The following is a 19,602-nucleotide window of genomic DNA, read 5'->3' as shown; positions in this document are numbered from 1 at the left end:
ACTTAAGACACTCTACACTCACAACCCCTAACCCAGGCAGACAGATACAGACCCACATGCCCGCATATATTTTGTGGGGTGAATTTGTACTTGCAGTTACATTGTACTTTGCTCAAAAACTGCAGAAATTCATGTGAAACTCTGTTATCTCACTTTTTAGATTAGAATCCGTCTAAACATCATGGCATAGATAGAGAACACAGGGGGCTAACACCTTCAACATATTGTCTAGTTAACACCAATTGTTACAGCTAACCTGAGAATGCAACTTTTTAAAAAAAAGGTTTTGTGATTTACACATGAACAAAGTGAAACTATCATGGTATTCGAACAGATGAAAGACTCAACAGACAATCAAGGTATTTTTCATTGTATAATTTCAGTTACATCACGCTAAACTTTTGCTATAAATTCTGTGCCTTACAATTGTGTCCTCCACAATTACCTGATGAAAGAGCAGCGCTCCAAAAGCTAGTGCTTCCAATTAAACCTGTTTGATTATAACCTGGTGTTGTGTGATTTTTAACTTTGTACACCCCAGTCCAACACCAGCATCTTCAAATCATGTTCTGAGAGAGTTGCAGTATGCTGGTGGTCATATAATGACAAATATGAATTCTCAAAATCGATTAATCTGTGGTCATGTTGTTCAGGCAACAGTGATCACAGCAAACCTTCAGAAGTCGTCACATTTTCACCACCCATGGTATAATGGAGTTACAACTGTTTAAGGAAATGTTGAGCTGCTGTACTTGGTTCAATTTATTGATACTCTGGCAATTTTCGAAACAAGATCAGGTAGACTGAGCATACGCAACACTAAATAGACCAAATTGAAGATGTGCTTATTTCATCTGAGGTCCTTGCACAATATGATCTTGAACTTGCAACTATAAAAGTGATGGATGCATCATCTGCAAGCATAGGAGCAGTCTTGTTTTCAGATTCACCATGAAGGGATCAAACCCATCAGTCTCCAGCATTTCCAGAGTTCTCGTTGACATGTAATAACCATATATCACTGTTGAGGAAGAGGTTCTTGCAATAACTTTGGCTTGTGATAGATTCTATGGCTACGTCTTAAGCATGGTAAACTTAAAACTGAGCAGAAGAGTTGATAACCTTGTTAAACATAAAGATGTCCACAAAGATCCTTTGTAGAGTCTAAGGATTTTGTGGCTAATTCTGTATGACACAATTATAGAGAATATTAGATTCCTTCTGATGCCTAGACAGTGAGGATAAAAGAAAAAAAATCTTGTTACAAGTTGAGGCCTTCTCAGCCTTAGTCTCTCACTAGTTGGCATTCACAGTGAAGAAGTGGCGGGAATATGGTGACGATGTGGAGGTGTTGGATTGGGTTGGACAAGGTCAAAAATGATGCGGCATCAGGTTATTTGAAAACACAAGCTTTCAGAGCCTCGCTCCTCCAGGTTCAATTACGTGTTGAAGAATCTGTCTGGATCAATGTTTTCTGGCTTCAGGGCTGACCAAAGTACATTTCCAGTAATCCTAGCAACAGGAAAGGAACCAAATGAATTCCAGAAGAGACAGTACAGCAGTGCTTCACAGGAGGCTTCAAAGCACTGAAGATGTCACCTAGACAGGGATCAAAATCAACTTCCCAACTTGGTGAACATACCCACACCTACAGCAATAAGCCTGCCCTGAGTAATATTTTGAACAATGTTAACATATGTTTTTTGCAAGGTTTGTGAAGGTTTGTAGCTCAGGTGGAGGTTTAGGGTGTAGGTTTGCTCACGGAGCTGTAGGTTTGATATCCAGACGTTTCGTTACCTGGCTAGGTAACATCAGTGGCGACCTCCAAGTGAAGCAAAGCTGTTGTCTCCTGCTTTCTATTTATATGTTTGTCCTGGATGGGGTTACTAGGGTTTGTGGTGATGTCATTTCCTGTTCGTTTTCTGAGGGGTTGATAGATGGTATCTAGATCTGTGTGTTTGTTTATGGCATTGTGGTTAGAGTGCCAGGCCTCCAAGAATTCTCTGGCATGTCTTTGCTTAGCCTGTCCCAGGATAGATGTGTTGTCCCAGTCGAAATGGTGGTTTCTTTCATCCGTGTGTAGCCACAAAAAGACACGACCCTCTCTCCCTCGTAGCCCTACACACGGATGAAAGAGACCACCAATTCGACTGGGACAACACCTCTATCCTGGGGCAGGCTAAGCAAAGACATGCCAGAGAATTCCTAGAGGCCTGGCACTCCAACCACAACGCCATTAACAAACACACAGATCTAGATACTATCTATCAACCCCTCAGAAAATGAACAGGAAATGACATTACCACAAAACCTAGGAAAGCCATCCAGGGCAAACATAGAAATAGAAAGCAGGAGACAACAGCTTTGCTTCACTTGGTCACTACTGATGTTTCATTACCTGGCTAGGTAACATCGTCTGGATATCAAATTTACAGCTCAGCGAGCAAACCTAAACCCTAAACCCCTTAACATATGTGTGTTTATCAGTGACCTTTTAGTTGACATCAATGTAGTTTCATAAGCACAGTGTCTGACCATCTTTCAAAAAATCCACCAGGAACATCAAGATATTTGCAACAGCTAGGCCAAAGTGCATCAGTCTCTCTGGTGGCCTTGTATCTTATTTTGTGTCGAGGATATAGTTTCCAGCTGTGCCACCTTTGCTAGTCATAGACATAAGCAGAAATAACCTCTTCTGCCCCCCTCCTTTCTAGCCAGGTCATGGGTAAAGCTTTGCTTAAAGATCTACTTGAGTTTGAGGTGATGGTTTTCCTCATCCTGATTGACTATCATTCCAGATGGATTGAGACTCTAGAAACTGTAATCCCTGATTGGCAAATCTTTGAACCACAGTCAAAGATGACTAATGTGTGTTTCCAACCTTTTGTAGTCTCATGAATTTGTCCACATCACAAGCTTACTAACAGATCCTCAAACCAACAGCAAAGCTGGGAGAATGATATGAACCATATAAAGCATCCTGACAAAGAGTACCGATATTCATTGTTGGCCTGAAATACTACTCTGCATTGTAACGGAATGTCTTTATCCCATAATAGCTTTGAATAGGCTAAAAATAAAACCTCAACTTCCCTCCTTTTCCCAGATGCTAATGCCAAGTATCACAATGCAGGATTATGAACAAGTTTGCTAGAAACAAAAGAAACATAGGGCAGACCAATGTGCACCTTCAACCAGAGACACAAGACTCCTGACTTGCTAGTATTGGAAAAGGATACCCAGGTGTGGCTCAGACCAGCAGTGTGAAGGCACTTTGCTTGCAAGGCTTCAATGATCGGGATCATACGTTGTGTGAATATCAAAGTTAGTTTGAAAAACAGGAGTGCCATGACTTTTTCCTAAAAAGCCAGTGGTGAGATGGTCAGCATACTCTTCTCATTGGAAGGGAATTGTAACAATATATCTGCTCACAACTGAGATGGGGGCTTTGAACCCTCAGAAAGCGTTTGATGTACATTCAACCTCCACAGCATCGAGAACAACTGTGCGCACATTCAGGGAGTTTGCACCAAATTCTGCCTGAAAAACACAAAGACTTTGTATTGGAAGCTGTGTAAATTGTCAATGGGGATGAAGACTTTGGAAGGTGGGAGGTGTGGTATTAAGGGAAGAGAGAGGAAGAGGTGTGGAGTAAAGAATCTATGCCATTAATGATAGCTACTGTGCGTAAAGATCAAATCATAGTGATGTCAGATCACATGGAACTGGAACCTTGTCCAGGATTTGAAAAGATGTTCTCTTTTACCATCTGTCATATATAATTATGTTCAGTGAGACCTGTTAGTAATGTTCATTATATATAGTATAGGCCTGATCTTACTATATAGTGTTGTTGGATCATCTTTCACTATTAAAATGATCAATTACTTTGTCTTATCTGGACTCAAAGCAGGAAATTATGCTAATGCAGTGCTGCATGAAACACACACCAACAAGCAAAACTGGCCCTTGAAGTGTTTCCGTCTCTCTCTAAGACTGGTCTGGTCCATAAAAAAAGGAAATGGTATCTTGGGAGAGCATCATATCTAGCTTGTCCAGTCAGCTGATGAAGTTATTGGTGCAAATTGCTGGATACCAATCGAGGAGGAAAGTGCTCATATTTATTGGATACTGGCAAACCTTGAAAATTGGTAAATAGGAGTAATCTTCCTCATGTTTCCTATTGAAGTAAGTTTTGATAGTTTTCAAGAATGTTTCACGTTTTGGAAGTTTATTATATATGAAGTTTATTTGTTATTTGATTAGCTTCTCATTAAAAAAAATGATTTGGGGTGGACTGATAGCCTTTGACCTTCAAATCGTTTATCTTGTTTTCTCTTATTTGTTCTGTCCATGTGCAAGGACTCATAATTTATCTGCTGTTGCAAATCCACACAAGGTTGTAGGAATAGTGGCTTAGATCTTCGATTTGCATGTTGGTAAATAGTTCTTGAATCTGTGGAAAGCAGGTGGTTTCTAGAATAAATTTTTTATCAATATACTTCTCAGTAAAACCTCTGAAAGTGTTCTGACTGAAACTTTGCTGATTCCACAGTTTTCTTTGCCCACAGAAACAACAACTCAAAAATACAAATCCTGGCATCTTGAAGTATGGGACAGTATTGTAAGTATTGATTTGTTCAGTTGGGAATGCTGACATTTATAGGAGTTCCAAGATTCACCCATAATACCATATTGGTGTAAATAGGACTCAGACTGTGAATTTATTTTAATACTTCAGGTATCTCTCAACAAGTTGTTCTATATACTTTGGATCGAGAGGTAGGCGTAAGTAGCAAAATTTCTACTCAAAAGCTAAAGTGCAATGTTTGATTCTGCCTTTGAAATTAAATAAATAATGGATAGAGAGTGAAATGATAAGTGTCTCAGCACCATGTAAAACGGAAGTGACTTGGATTTGCAGTGCCCATCCAGCTGCTAAGAGCTAGGTCTACCCACTTGATTGTGAACCATCAATTTCTGAGTAAAACATGAATTGCCATATTTTTCCCCCAGAGTTCTAATGCATTGTCTTTCATTTCCACCTTCTGTTAAGACAGGACGATCCATGGGGCACTGCATGGTTCCTGATGCCATTTCCCCATTGAATATTCTTCATGTGGCTTGTATATTAATGGGGAGAGTATTCAGTATTCACACATGGGTATTTCTCTTTACCTGGAATATGACTGAGATTATCTAACCAATTAGACTTTTAGTCTTTTCCAGGTCACGAGAATTGAGTAATCTTGAATTTTGCAAAATTTTAAAATGAATATTTCACTGCAGAGGTTGTCAGTATTACAATTTGGAACTTAAGATTTGTTTCCACTGCTGGTGTAGTATGACTGTATAGCAGTACATAAAGGCTGCTCTTTGGTGACACTCTCTAAATTGACTTTGTTTTTAAATCACAATTCCATAGATGTTCATTTTGTTGGTGAATTGCTTGCAACTTTCACAGTATAGTCCATTGTATCCCTAGAGCACTTGGTCAGTCACAGGCAGAACTTGCAGAAGCAACTTGCTGAACTGGATGAAAAGTTTTAAGTGAGATAGAGAAACATTTTTGTTTTGTCCTGTTCTTTGTTGGGCATAATTCAGCAACATAGTACTCAAGTAATGCTGAATGAGTTCTATTAATCTGTTCCATGACTGATGCTGTCAACACATTATATTTCAATCAGTCTTAGTTTATGTTTAAACATTTAACTGACTGATTACATCAAGTCTGTTTTCTTAACCTGTAAAATATTTCTGTGATGCTCGATAAAAGAAGTAAACAGGTTTCAAGGAACAAATTCATTAAATAATGAAATGGAGAGTGCATTTACTGAGCTCAAATCAAGTTTATCTAAATGTTGAAGTCTAGCGTATCTGCATAAACTTTGATTTAAATTGTGGACCTCAAGGTTAGCACAAACCTCTTAGATACTGCATCATAAAGCAGTACTTTGCACTGATCAAATTCCATGGATATCCGTGTTTATTTGGAAAAATTTGACAAACCTTGTCAAATGAAGGTTGGGGCAAATGATTTCTGTGGTGCTTAGCAATAAGACAACAAGCATATTTGTATCTTTTGGAATTAATGCTTTGTATTTAAAAATTCTCGAAGTTGGAACTTGTCAGCTTAAAATGTATTTGAATCATAGGATGATTACAGTAAAGGATGAATCCATTTAATTCAACAAGAAAAGGGTGTACAAGGTGTATGGAGTTTTTACAAGCAGTGCGACAATCTGTTTTTACTTAGCTTGAACACTTTAGACCTGCACTCTATGGAATTTAGAAGAATGAGGGGAGATCAAATTGAGGTATTCAAGATGATAAAAGGTATGCATAAAGTAGAAGCAGAGCGGATACTTGTTGGGCATTCTCGGACAAGAGGTCGTAGTCTTAGGATAACGGGTAGCAAATTTAAAACAGTTGAGGAGAAACCGCATTGTGATTCTGCAATTGGCTACCCCAAAGTGAGGTGGATGTGGGGCAGTGAGTAAACTAGAGTTACAGATTTTTAATTGATAATGCGTTGAAGTGTTATGGGGGGAAGGCAGGAAAATGGAGGCGAGGAGCATATCAGCCATGATCGAATGGCGAACAGATTGGATGGGCCGAATTCTGTACCATCTCATGAACTTGTAAAAAAATTCAAAAAAGGAGGACGACTGCTGGAGTTAATGAACAGAGCAATTAATAGAAAGAGGCTGGTCGCCCAGTTTTAGGAAGGATGTTATCAAGCTGGAGAGGGTTCAGAAGAGATTTGCCAGAATGCTGCTGGATATGGAAAGTTTTTAAGTTATAATAAAGAAAGCCTAGAACTTGTTTTCACTGGAGCGTAGGCAGTTGAGAGGCGATAGCCGTTTATAAGATAATGAGAAGTATCGATAAAGTTAATCGTAGTTGTCTTTTCTCTAGATTGGGGTATTTCAAGACTGGGGGCACATTTTTAAGGTGAGAGGGGAGAGATTTAAAGAAGACAATGAGAGTCAATTTTTTTTAAACAGTGGTTCGTGTGCAGAATGAACTTCCTGAGAAAGTGGTGGGTACGAGTACAGTTACAATGTTTAAAACGGCTTATGATACATGAATAGGAAAGGTTTGGAGGGATATAGGCTAGGAGCAAGCAGGTGGGACTAGTTTAGTTTGGAATTATGTTGGGCGTGGGCTAGTTGGACTGAAGGGTCTGTTTCCATGCTGTATGACTCCATGTCTGTGCTGACTCTTGAAAAGCAACTGAACTAATTCCTATCTTCCCTGTTTTCCCAGTAACTCTGCAAAGTTTTTCTCTTCAGATAATTATCTAATTGTCTTTTAAAAGCTTGTTAATTTCCATTAATATTTTTTGTGTTGCAGATCCTAAAGACACAATGTAAAAAAAAAGAATCCTTGCATTCTTTCTCGTTCTTCTGTCAATCATTGTAAATATCGTGTTTTAGATTTAGAGCTATTGAGATCTACAGCACAGAAAAGCATCTTTGGCACATCAAATCTGTGCCAGTCAAAAACATGCACATAAGTGTTCAAATCCTAATTTCTAACATTTGGCCCAAAGCCCTGTATGCCTTGGCATTACAAGTGGACATCTAAGTGCTGCTTAAATGTTTGAGGGCTTCTACCTTGACCACCATTATCTGGATGAAAAATGTTTTCCTCATGTCAACTCTAAGCTTCCTGCCCTTATTTTGAATCTATTCCCCGAGACATTAATTCCTACACCAAAGGAATAGTTTGTTCTGCCTACTTTGTCTAGGGCCCTGTCTCATAACACAATATATGTATAATCATGTCCCCCTCACTCTCCTCTGCTCTGAGGAAAAAAGCTCCAGTCTATCCAATTTCTCTTCATAAGCAAAACTCTCCAGCCCTGGTAACATCCTGGTTAATCTTTGCACTAGAGATGGTGTTGCAATCACATCCTTTCTATAATGTGGATTCTAGAACTGTGCGCAATACTTGAAGTGACCTAAACAACATTTTATGCAGTTCCACTGTAACTCCCTGCTCTTAAACTGTGTGCCTTGGTTCATAAAGGTAAGTATCCCATAATTCTTATTAACCACTTTATTTATCTGCCCAATTTCCTTAAGGGACCAGTGGACATACACACAATGGCTCCACTGAACCTTGATGCTGCCCAACGTCCTACCATTCAACATGTATTTCTTAGCTTGTTTGCCCAAGTGCATTACCTTGTATTTATTGAGATTGAAGTCCATTTACTACTGGCAGCCCATCTGACCAGACTATTTTATATCGTCCTGTATTGGGGTTTCAACAAATGGACTCAAGAGCAGAACAGTTTCACAATTTGGAGACTGCCTGTAATGACATTTTAAGATGACTTTGTGGCTGTTGTAACCCAAGCCTTTTTTGCATCTTGGCTAATTCTGCATCAGCCCCCAGACCCTTTGATGAATGTGAAATTTATTAGGTTGCCTTAATCATTGTAAAAACTTCCTTCAAATCATCTATTAGAACTACTTCCAGTTTAGATTTTGAGTTTATTCTGTTGACTGTGTGAAATGCTAGAAATAAGTTCCTATTTTTTACAAAAAAAAGAATAACTTTTCCAGAATGTTGTAAGCTGTATTAGTTAGTGAACTTGCTGGAGGTGCATGCAGTTTTTTTTGTAATCAAATGGACATCACATTTAACAGCACATTGTCCTAGAATTTTCATAGCGATACATTTTAATGCGTGCCTTTGTGCATAGTGTACGGCAGATGTGAAGAGCTGTTCCTGAGCAATATTACCATTTGTTTAGTCATAGACAAAAAGTGCTGCAAGTGTAGTAGACTGGTCAGTGGAAAAATTGAGCATGTCTGGGGCTGCCTTTCAGAACAGAAAAAAAAGATAAGCTGTTTTAATAAGGCAAAAACAAATGGAAATAAAGAAACAACATGAAAGAAATGGCAGTTGAAAGACTGTTTGAACTATTTAGGAAATCACAGCTAAAAGTATGTGTACAAATTGTTACTCATGTCAAGTTGATAAAATTGAATAAGTTGAAAGCCAGAATGCACATCACATAAAAGTTGAAGATGTAGGTGCTGGATTAGAATCAGATATAGTTTCCATATCTGACGTACGTCATCATTGTGTGTCAGATCAGGTCTGCCAGTCTCAGAAGGAAAGAAAAGCAAGCAACAAAGATGCTTCCCTCCCTCCCCCTTTAGTGGTGTGTTCTAATTTAAAATAATTTCCCCAAACACGAGCACCTCAAGTCCCTAGGTACCAAAAACTACCTCAACTTCTGTTGCAAAGAAACTCAGAATATAAAGAAATAGTTTGAAGTCAATGTTTATAAAAGACTGCAGCATACTTGCAAAATGGAAGTTCACTCTGAAAGCAGTGGGCAAGGCATTTTAAAATGATGGATCCCAGAAACCTCAGATTCATAGATGCAGATAGCATTGAGACATTCTGCAAAATGGATGCCTGATCATCACTATTTGCCCTCCCAACCACCACAGGTAAAAATCATGCATCACCAGGCTATAATCCAACAGGTTTATTTGGAAGTACAAGCTTTCAGAGCGCTGGTCTTTCATCGGGTAGCTAGTGGGGCAAGATCATAGGACACAGAATTTATTGTAAAAACTAAACGTGTCATACAACTCAAGACACTGGTATCTCCACATCAAAACCTCCGAAGATACTGTATTGTTAGCAGACGGTGTAGTAAAATCAATTAATGGCAAAAACTTGCTGTCTCTGAGTATCTTTGGAACTCTGACAATAAGAGGAGGTCATCAGGCAAGTGATTTATTTACTAAGTTGCACAGTATGGTGAAAGATAGCTGGAATAAAATTGGTAAAAAAGTGTGTTGCAATGGTAATAATCCACCAAGTTGAGGTTTGGTGGAAAGATAGAATTTAATTATGAAGGTGTTTAGTTTATCTGTATGTATGGTTGAAGTTACCTGTTAGCATCTCATTTGACTAAGAGGTCTCATAATCTGAGCCATTTTTAATAATCAAATGAAAATTTTTGGCACAAATTCTTGCTGTTATTGCATTTTTTAAATATGTAAACTTGATGGTTGGTGTTTCTAACATCGTTACGCAGGATTTAGAGAGATATTTAACATGGCACTGTAGGAACATAAAATTATGCAAGTTGTTTTTGGAAATTAGTCAGTGAATTATTTCCTGCTATTGAGGTAAATGGCTTTGATATAATATGGTGCACTTTATATTGGATTTAAGTGTTTTTTGTTTTGTGCAAATGGTGAGTGGTTTATCGTTTGCTATCAATCAACTTTTGTGTTAACTGTATGAAGGCATAATGGGTATTTTTGTCCCCAAAACAGCCGGTGAATGCACGAGCTGGTGTTGAAAGCAGTTGATGGATATGTTAATGCATCAAAGTAATGGTCATATTTCCCAGCAGTATCTATTTATGAATGAACTGGATGATTTAATATTATTGTCCATGAAGTTTTGGAAATGCTGGTTCCCAAAGTGCAGATCTCATGCAGCCAGTGGCAAATCAAAAATAAATTTGCTGAAGTTGCAAAATGCGGCCATGTGGAAGAGAGATGGTTTTAAAATAAATCTGGTATTCCTGGCAGCTGGGTTTCACAAACCTGATAGGTTTACATTTCAGCTACAACTGGCCACTTGATATCTACACTTTAGGAATGGTAATGCTAATCCTCATGACACCAGTTAATATATTTCTCTTGCTTTGAGAGAGACCCAAGCGAGTACAGTACACAGACTTGATACCTTCAAGTTCATTAAATCTGTTTGTTTGGGGTACCCAGTGTCCTGATTTAGTTAATCTGTTAGTTTTCTGATGGAATTTCAGTTAGCTATCCAAGAGCTATAGCAAGTATTCCAGTTGCTGCAATAAGTAAAAACTAAGTTAATCTACGTAAGTAGTTTCACATCAAAATAAGTGCAACATAGCTAAGTATTTTATTTTTCATTAAGTAACTTTAAATTGATCATCACGTAAGACATTTCTTTCTTTCAAAAAGCCAATTATTTAGAGTTTGTGCCCTGCACTGAGTTAATTGTAGTTGAGAGAAAGAAAAAAACAAAATTGAAAATATTTAGTTTGAACACTTTTCTGCAGAAGTAACTTTGATCTTGGAAACCACCTTTAAAAAATTGCGAATTTATAAAAAGAATTTGAAAATTGGAACTGTGAAAGAAAAGGAAAATGGAGAGATTTAGAAATAAAATACATGTCCATGCAACCAGAGCCAGTCTGAAAATTATAAATCATATAAATGTAGTGTTAGAATTTTGTTTTTTGTTGACAGCCAGTAGATAAAGTTTGCATTTTGCATGGTGACCTTTTCAAGCAAAATATTATACCATGAGTGAAGTTTATTGCATAATTAAAGTTGGGTAAATGGTATGACTGCAAGTTAAATTTCAACGGAAGCAAAATGGTTACAACTATTGCAATACTTTTCTCAATGTGGCCATTTACTTCCCTGTAAAAAAAATATACCTTATTTGATGGTATGTGCCAGAACATACCAAATAGCACTTTAGCAGTTACAATAACATTTGTATTAGAAACACCTCTGATGTTTAGTATAATTATCTCTATGAATATTGTTGTTATCTCATTTCATCTCCCACACTAGGCAATTAGTTTAATCCCTTCTAACCTGAAGCTGATTCCTGATAGGATGTGTTTTACATGAACAGGCAAAGCTAGATTCCCTTAACACTAATCTTATGTGAGGCTAGTCAGTCATCACCCTCCATAACTTGTTGCTGAGTCTGATTCTGTAGGATTCAGCACTCTTGAATGATACCTTCCACTGGAAGATGCTTCGTTAGTGTCTAGGCATAGGAACTCAGCTGGATTGTTTCGTTCCTTGCCCAAGCTACCTATAATGCTATGTTTTCTGTACCTTGAATGAACGCAGGAAACTTGACACAAACCGGAACATTGTTTATATTTCTGTTTGATATTGTTCAACGTAGCATATTAAACTCTTGAGACATTATAGGAGCCTTACTGTTGATGGCTTTGTAGTCAGTTGCAAAATAAAAGGTAGTTTGTTCAGTTTTTATTTTGCTCTGCAGAAGTTTGGGATTTGGACGAATGCTTTAATTGGACATGTGAACAGCAAATATTAGCATGCTTTCAACATGTTGAGTTTCCTGTTTTGTTAACACATAACGAATAGTATCATCTTTATCTGCAATGTGTGGCACTGTTCAGCTGTTACATTTTAGTTGTCATTTGTGTACCTAGCCCAGTATATAGTATTCTTTAATTAGTACAAACACAGTTTACTTTGAAAGGTCAGTATGGTATCAAATTCGAGGCTTCCAACCATTTTTTCCAGACTCTACTGCCTTCATTCTCTCTCTATTCTGGGAACTGCAAGCAGTGTTTTAAGCAGTAGCCACATGGGAGAGGATTATGTATTTAAATGCTGATGTGTTATTGAGTGCTGTACACATGAGATGTCAGTTTTGAATAACAAGTTTTTTTTTAAATTTGCTGATCTCAACTAGTTTCAGCACACTTAAAACTATGATTCAAGATCAGAATGGAGGCTGCATGAATTTACTGTAAGCCATTAGAAACTAATTAGTGTCTATTTATCTATCTCTCTCTCTTCTCTATCTTCCTGTCTCCCCACAATCTCTCTGCCTGTTTTTCTCCCATGATGTAATGGTAAAGTTGCCATGTTCTCAGAAGAACATAGGGCTGCTTATATAACTATTCTAGTTTTGAAATTGTTCACTGTGATTGAAATAACTTAATTTTGATTAGGTTAAGTTAGTTGGTTGTTTTCATAGAATTGAAAATGTGTTGCTGGAAAAGCGCAGCAGGTCAGACAGCATCCAAGGAACAGGAGAATCGACGTTTCGGGCATAAGCCCTTCAGGAATCCCTATGTTTTCATAGAATCCCTACAGTGTGGAAGCAGGCCATCTTTTTGGTTCATGGCAATCTTGCATTGTGTGACATGCAAACTTGAATTATTTGCGGTTGTGTATTGATATGGTATCCCAAAGCTGATCCATCAATCATGGTATTATTTATTCCTCCTTGTTGTCAGTAGGGAATGTAGGTATCATATATGACAGTCTTATGCAATTGGTGCTCCTCACTAATGGAAATAACTTGTTCCTCCTCTGTCATGAGACATTGGTTTAAACTGCTATTGTTGTGAGCTAGTTAAACAAACTTTTGTCATAAATGTAAGATTGGCACTTTCAAATCCAATGAAGCACGCAGGACAAATCAGAGATTGGACAGAATGTAGAACCCCCTACCACATGGAGTAATTAAAAAGCGTAACATGCCTAAATTTCCTTGAGACGAGACTGTTTTGACCCTGCTAACTGATTGAATCAGTGCTGATGTATTTTAATTCCCCTCTGTTTATTTTTCCCTCAAACTTTAATCAAGTCTTCTGAATGTTTGTTCATTTTCAGATTTTGAATGACCAAGCAAATATTTGTCCTCATCATAAGACCATAAAATATAAAAGCCCATCGAGTCTGCTCCATCATTTGATCATGGCTGATATATTTCTCGACAGTGTTCTCCTGTCGTCTTCCCATGACTCCTCACTAATCAAGAACCTAGCTATTTACTGTAAGCCAGTCTTAAAGAAGTTCAATGACTTGGCCACCAAAGCTTTCTGTGGCACTGAGTTCCACAGACTTAGCACCCTCTGGCTACTTTCTCCTCTCAGTTGAAAAGCGTCATCCCTTCACTCTGAAGCTGTACCTTCCAGTCCTAGTCTCTCTTCCTCGTGGGAGCATAATGGGCAAGTCCAAATTATCCAAGCCCCTCAGTATTCTCTAAATTTCAGTATGATCCCACTTCATTCTTCAAAACTCCATTGACTACAGATCCAGAGTCCTCAGCTGCTGCTCATATAACAAGTCCTTCATTTCTGAGATCAGTCCTGTGATCTGGACCCTCTCAGGACTTTCTCAAATGCCAGCACAGCCAGATACAGGTCCCAAAGCAGCTCTTAATTTTCCACAAATGCAGTCTGATCAGAGCCTTACACAGCCTCAGTAATGCATCCCTGTTCTTGTATTGTATTCCTCTCAAAATGAATGCTAATGTTGCATTGCCTTCCTAACTGCCAACTGAACTTGCATGTTAACCTCAAGAGAATCCCACCCCATACCCCTACATTTACCCCTTATCTAACACTACGGGCAATTTAGTATGGCCAATTCACCTGACCGGCACATCTTTGTGACTGTGGGAGGAAACCGGAGCACCCGGAGGAAACCCACGCAGACACGGGGAGAATGTGCAAACTCCACACAGACAGACACCTGAGGCGGGAATTGAACCCGGGTCTCTGGCGCTGTGAGGCAGCAGTGCTAACCACTGTGCCGCCCACAGCCTTTTGAAAAGAATATTGTCAGTATTGGGGTGAGGGTTAGATGATTAGGATTAGCTTGGGTACCAATATTTTCATTTATGCACTGAAAGCATCAAGTAAGGGGTGGGAAGATTTTTTCCCCAACAAAAAAGATAATTAAGATATTGTATGCAATGATTTATTCAATAATCTTTACTGGCAATCATGGCATTTAAAGGTTAAGTGTAGAAAAATAAGGTTTGAGCAGACATTAGAACTTGGGAAAGGAAAATGACAGATGTAATGGCCAAGTTTTTTTTTAACTGAAACATTCATAATTAATAACAATATCTGGACCTACAAGAAAGGTAGCCCCCCGTTGCTTAGATACTGGTATTAAAAATTGTAAAATTGCTGTGAATACAAAACTGTATGGCACATAAGAATGAAAACCTGTCAATCCCAGTTAGTAGGGAGCAATGACATTAAATTCATTTCCTGATTTGAATTTTTACATCTCTCTCTCTCTTTCTACATCCTAGAGCTAAAATTCCTTGTTTTAATAGGTAATCGTTTGAGTAGTTTGTTCCAGGTTAGACTAAATGTAAATGGTATTGCCTTGCTTTATTTGAACTCTGCCTGCAACGCGTTTGTCCTGTGTTTATGTTCTTCGTGAGAACATGTTTGATTCATTTTAAGTTAAAGTGAAGATATTAGAAAGTCAGAGTACTCTTGTTCTTAAGTCAAATACTTATTTTTGCTTTAGGTTCTGTTGGTCAGCAGCAGTCGGTATCCAGACAGATGGATCGTTCCAGGTGGTGGAATGGAGCCTGATGAAGAACCAAGTGTGGCTGCTGTCCGAGAAGTCTGTGAAGAAGTATGTACAAAGCAACTATTTGTTGTGTTCCTAAACTTCTCTTAGCTAATTCTTGAAAATATTTAATTGTTAATCAGACTTCTGCTAGTTAAGTAATTTATACTAGTTAGCTGATTGTTCTTTCAGTACAAGTCTGCTTAATTGAAATGATTTTTGTGCAAATTTGTCTGAAGTGTAGCAATTTTTCTAGTTATTTCGAGATGTATTTGTTGACAAACAGTTTATTTCTTAATTACAGCTGCATTTCACTTACTACTCCTAATGTCCTGGGGAATGTTGCTAAACAAAGAGACCTTGGAGTACAGGTTCATAGTTCCTTGAAAGTGGAGTCACAAGTGGATAGGATAGTGAAGAAGGCATTTGGTATGCTTTCCTTTATTGGTCAAAGCATCAATTATAGGAGTTGGGAGATCATGTTGCAGCTGTACAAGACATTGGTTAGGCCATTTTTGGAATATTGCATGCAGTTCTGGTCTCCCTTCTATAGGGAGAATGTTGTGAAACTTGAAAGGGTTCAGAAAAGATTTACAAGGATGTTGCCAGGGTCGGAGGATTTGAGCTACAGGGAGAGGCTGAATAGGCTGGGGCTGCTTTCCCATGAGCGTCAGAGGCTGAGGGGTGACCTTTAAAGAGGTTTACAAAATTGAGGGGCCTGGATGGGTAAATAGATAAGGTGTTTTCCCTGGGGTGGGGGAGTCCAGAATTTGAGAGCATAGGTTTATAGTGAAAGGGGAAAAATTTAAAAGGTTCCTAAGGGGCAACTTTTTCATATTGAGGGTGGTGCACGCATGGAATGAGATGCCAGAGGAAGGGATGGAGGCTGGTACAATTACAACATTGAAAAGGCATTCAAAAGGGTGTATGAATAGGAAGGGTTTAGAGTGATATGGGCCAAGTGCTGACAAATGGGACTAGATTAGTTAGAATGTCTGATTGGCATGGACAACTTGGACCGAAGGGTCTGTTTCAATGCTGTACATCTCTGTGACCCCCAGTCTAAAGAATTGCAAGAATAGTTATCCTTTAGGTTGACTTCAGCATGTAATTCTCCTATCTTTGAGTGTCAAGGACACTCCTGATGGCTAATATCCCTTTGCTAAAGCCTCAATTGTTCCTGTAAATTTTTTTGTACTTTAAGAACTTGTCACATTTTCTTTTCTAATTTTGTGTTCACCCCAATGTCACTTATGTTTTTAAACAGACGCTGTAGATAATGGCAGTCAAATTTAATTCAAAGTTGCAAAAGTCACTTGGAAAATGTCCTGATGGTGCATTGAGTTTTTACTACTGAAATACGTTGCTATGCACTACATTAACTTAATTATCTACTGAGATCAACTGAGTTAAACTGTGTACAAACCTACTGTGTTTACTGTCTCGAGCAAGGAGTTAACATTTCTCTCCCAGAACATCTTGCACAGTTTCCATGCTTGATATTGAAAATGATAGTGAATCATTGCAACAAGATTTCTTTTCAGTTGCTTCAAGCAGAATGTTTTACATGTTTTTCAAAATACTTACATTCTAGTTCAATATAGATATTGTCATAGACTTCTATAGGATTTCCACTTCACTTGTTTTATTCTGTCTGGTGCACGCTATTTCCTATTCCTCTTACTGAATAGGATTACACTGATATTGGATTATACGGCTACAAATATCTAAAGTAACCCTTTGTGTCTACATGACTTGCTGAAAAGCATGCTGTTGAAATCAGTGTCACTTAACTTATTGGACTTGATACCTCCATTCAGGCTTGAAATAAACCATGTCTAGTGTAACTCCACTGGCTACTGCTTCACTTGTCTACAAAGTTCCAGGCAAATTTGGATAAATGGGTCTGCATGGCAAGTTTCATTATCAGGAAAATGAGGAATTAGAAGTCGTTAAACTTCGAGACAAAAGATACTTTCTAGAAACTAGCAAGGGCATAATATTACAAATGCTTGCCTTGAAGTAACTATCAATCTGGGCTATCTATTAAACTTTGAATTGGATTTCTCCAATCTCGTGTTCCCTCTGTTCTGGTTAAGCTAATTTTTAAATTTAAGCTCAAATTTGCTGACAAACCTTTCAGCCAAAGTTTATATTTTATGTCCTCTTTGAGGATTTGTGGTTCTACATTCGTGGTATTTCACCTAATATAAAGTTCAAATGATCACTATTGTATGTTATCTGTTTAACCTTTTTCGATGTTGAGGAAAACTATTTCCTGATATTTATTTGTTCATGGCGTGGAAGTTTTTTTGGTTAGAATACTTAGAAAATCTGTCAGACTAGCATACTCCCATTTGAAATTTTTTATTGACATTCAGGAATTTTACCAAGTTAGTTTGTTATTGTTTCTTTCTTAATGCTTAACATCTGAGTGTGACCTGAAAAGTTAGTTAGAATTTTCATTTTATCTGGGAAAATCCTGAGCAGATGCTTTGTGAACTTGAAGGATATTTCCTACAATCATCTGTGACACAACGAACAAGATTCACCATGGTGACAGAGAAATGTTTGCATTTGTTGTTCGATCCTTCATTGCAGTCACTACTGATCAGTGTTCATGGTGGAGAGACCTAACTTGAAAAATAAAAGAATGACATAATCTGGTTTGGACAAGATTTACGGTCCTCATGTAATTGTCAACCTCAGAAGCCACCAAAGGGATTAGTAAAGATCTTCAACCTTGAAAGATTCTTTTGTTTCTCTTTGTATGACTGTTTTCCCTTGACTTCTTTTTCTATATGAAACCTTGTAAATGTCCAAAGGCAATTCATTTCAGAATCCACTACCGGTCCCCTCTACCAAAAAAGAGAAAATGATTTCAAAAATGACTAGTCATTGGAGTCACTTTGTTTGTGATGACTTTGAAGAAAATCAAAGCGAAGGTATGGTGCTTGAGGACCTTGTCTGACTAAATTAAAATTGCTATTAGTGCGTACAAGGATCCAACTCACTTTGAACCAGTGTTGGAGGAATTGTGATTGGACGATGTAATAGGCCAACTCTTCTGAAAAAGAAAGCTCCAATAAGGTCTAAAGTGTCCTGTCGACGTCTAATTGCTTGCAAGCAAAGCCTTAGCGGTAACCAAGGCACTGAGGATCTGCATTCAACGCTGGGTGATTGCTATTCAGCATGGTAACAACTGCAATAAATGCAACATGCCCTTTGTACAGCAGAGATGGGATCATCAGCATTCAAAGGGTTAGCTGTTTAGCTGTTCATGCCCACCTCTTTATCACCTAGCTAATGGAATCTTCAGGAGCCGGATTTGTAGGTGCTCCACTATGTTCTTATTTCCAAAGTTAAACCCTTTCTCTGTACTCTGTTAGAACAGATTTGTGGAAGAGGATATATCAACATTGGAAATTACATTACATACACTTTTAACCCCCTTTTTATTTGGACAAAATTAACTATTAAATGTGATTTAATTTTCTCTCTGAATTATGACATCTAGTGGCTCATTATATAGGGATAAACTGGCTGCAGTGTGAGTGCAGTTCTTAATTTGTCATTCCTCATTGGGTTTTCTGTTGAATTTTGCTTTAGTTACTATGGGAGATAAATGGGTGAAAATATTGCATTGACAGCGCAAGTCTTACACCATGTCATCCATTTAAATTCAAGCAGCACCACACTCTCAACTTTAGAGAGATATGGGCCAAGTGCTGGCAAATGAGATGAGATGAGGTTGGGATATCTGGTTGGCGTTGGACCGAAGGGTCTGTTTCCGTGCTGTACAGCTCTATGACTCATAGTATTGCAATATTAAACTAACGAAAGCATGATTTTCAGACATGCACCCCACACAATTACACTCAGAGTTAATCACCAATTTTGTCATCACGCTGACTAACATGAACGTTTATGAATTATTGGGAAAAAAAACATTTTCTTTCAGTATTAAATCAATGCCTTTGTGAGAAATGGAAAGCCATTCCAACCAGCATATAGCAGTAAGTGGAGAACTTTATATAGTAAAAATCGCACAATACCAGGTTATAGTTCAACAGGTTTAATTGGAAGCATACTAGCTTTCAGAGCGCCGCTCCTTCATCAGGTGGTTGTCCACCTTATGAAGGAGCAGTGCTCCGAAAGCTAGTGTGCTTCCAATTAAACCTGTTGGACTATAACCTGGTGTTGTGATTTTTAACTTTGTACACCCCAGTCCAATACCGGCATCTCCAAATCATAACTTTATATAGTGTTGCTCACTGTACTTAAGGATGAATGTAAATGTATTTGAAGAGTCCAGAGAAGATTTAATAGACTAGTACAGTACTTGGAATGAACGGATTGCCTTATGATAAAAGCATAGATTGGCGAGCCCTGGAATTTAGAAGACTCAGAGTTGACTTGATTGAAACATGTAAAATCTTGATGGGATGTCAAAAGAACTTTTCCGCATGTTGGA

The 19,602-nt window shown here is 38.1% G+C and overlaps 1 protein-coding gene across 4 annotated transcripts in view; it reads left to right on the top strand.

Annotated features, from left to right (window-relative positions):
- Positions 1-19,602, top strand: part of LOC122563217 (diphosphoinositol polyphosphate phosphohydrolase 1) — a 77,824-nt gene that overhangs the window by 31,723 nt on the left and 26,499 nt on the right. For 2 of the 4 annotated variants that reach the window (XM_087973617.1, XM_043716794.2), the window contains exon 2: positions 15,084-15,194. In XM_087973617.1, coding sequence (XP_087829743.1) covers positions 15,084-15,194 — 111 coding nt within the window. Of the gene's footprint in view, positions 1-3,923; positions 4,152-4,571; positions 4,625-15,083; positions 15,195-19,602 lie in introns of those variants that run through there. The other 2 variants (XM_043716792.2, XM_087973616.1) reach the window with 2 other exon arrangements.

The sequence above is a fragment of the Chiloscyllium plagiosum genome, unplaced genomic scaffold (assembly GCF_037043375.1).
Source record: "Chiloscyllium plagiosum isolate Xiang-an unplaced genomic scaffold, Cpla_swu_hap1 HiC_scaffold_26, whole genome shotgun sequence".
Classification (NCBI taxonomy): domain Eukaryota; kingdom Metazoa; phylum Chordata; class Chondrichthyes; order Orectolobiformes; family Hemiscylliidae; genus Chiloscyllium; species Chiloscyllium plagiosum.
Note: the sequence above shows the minus strand (reverse complement) of the source record. Positions and strands in the feature narration are given on the sequence as shown.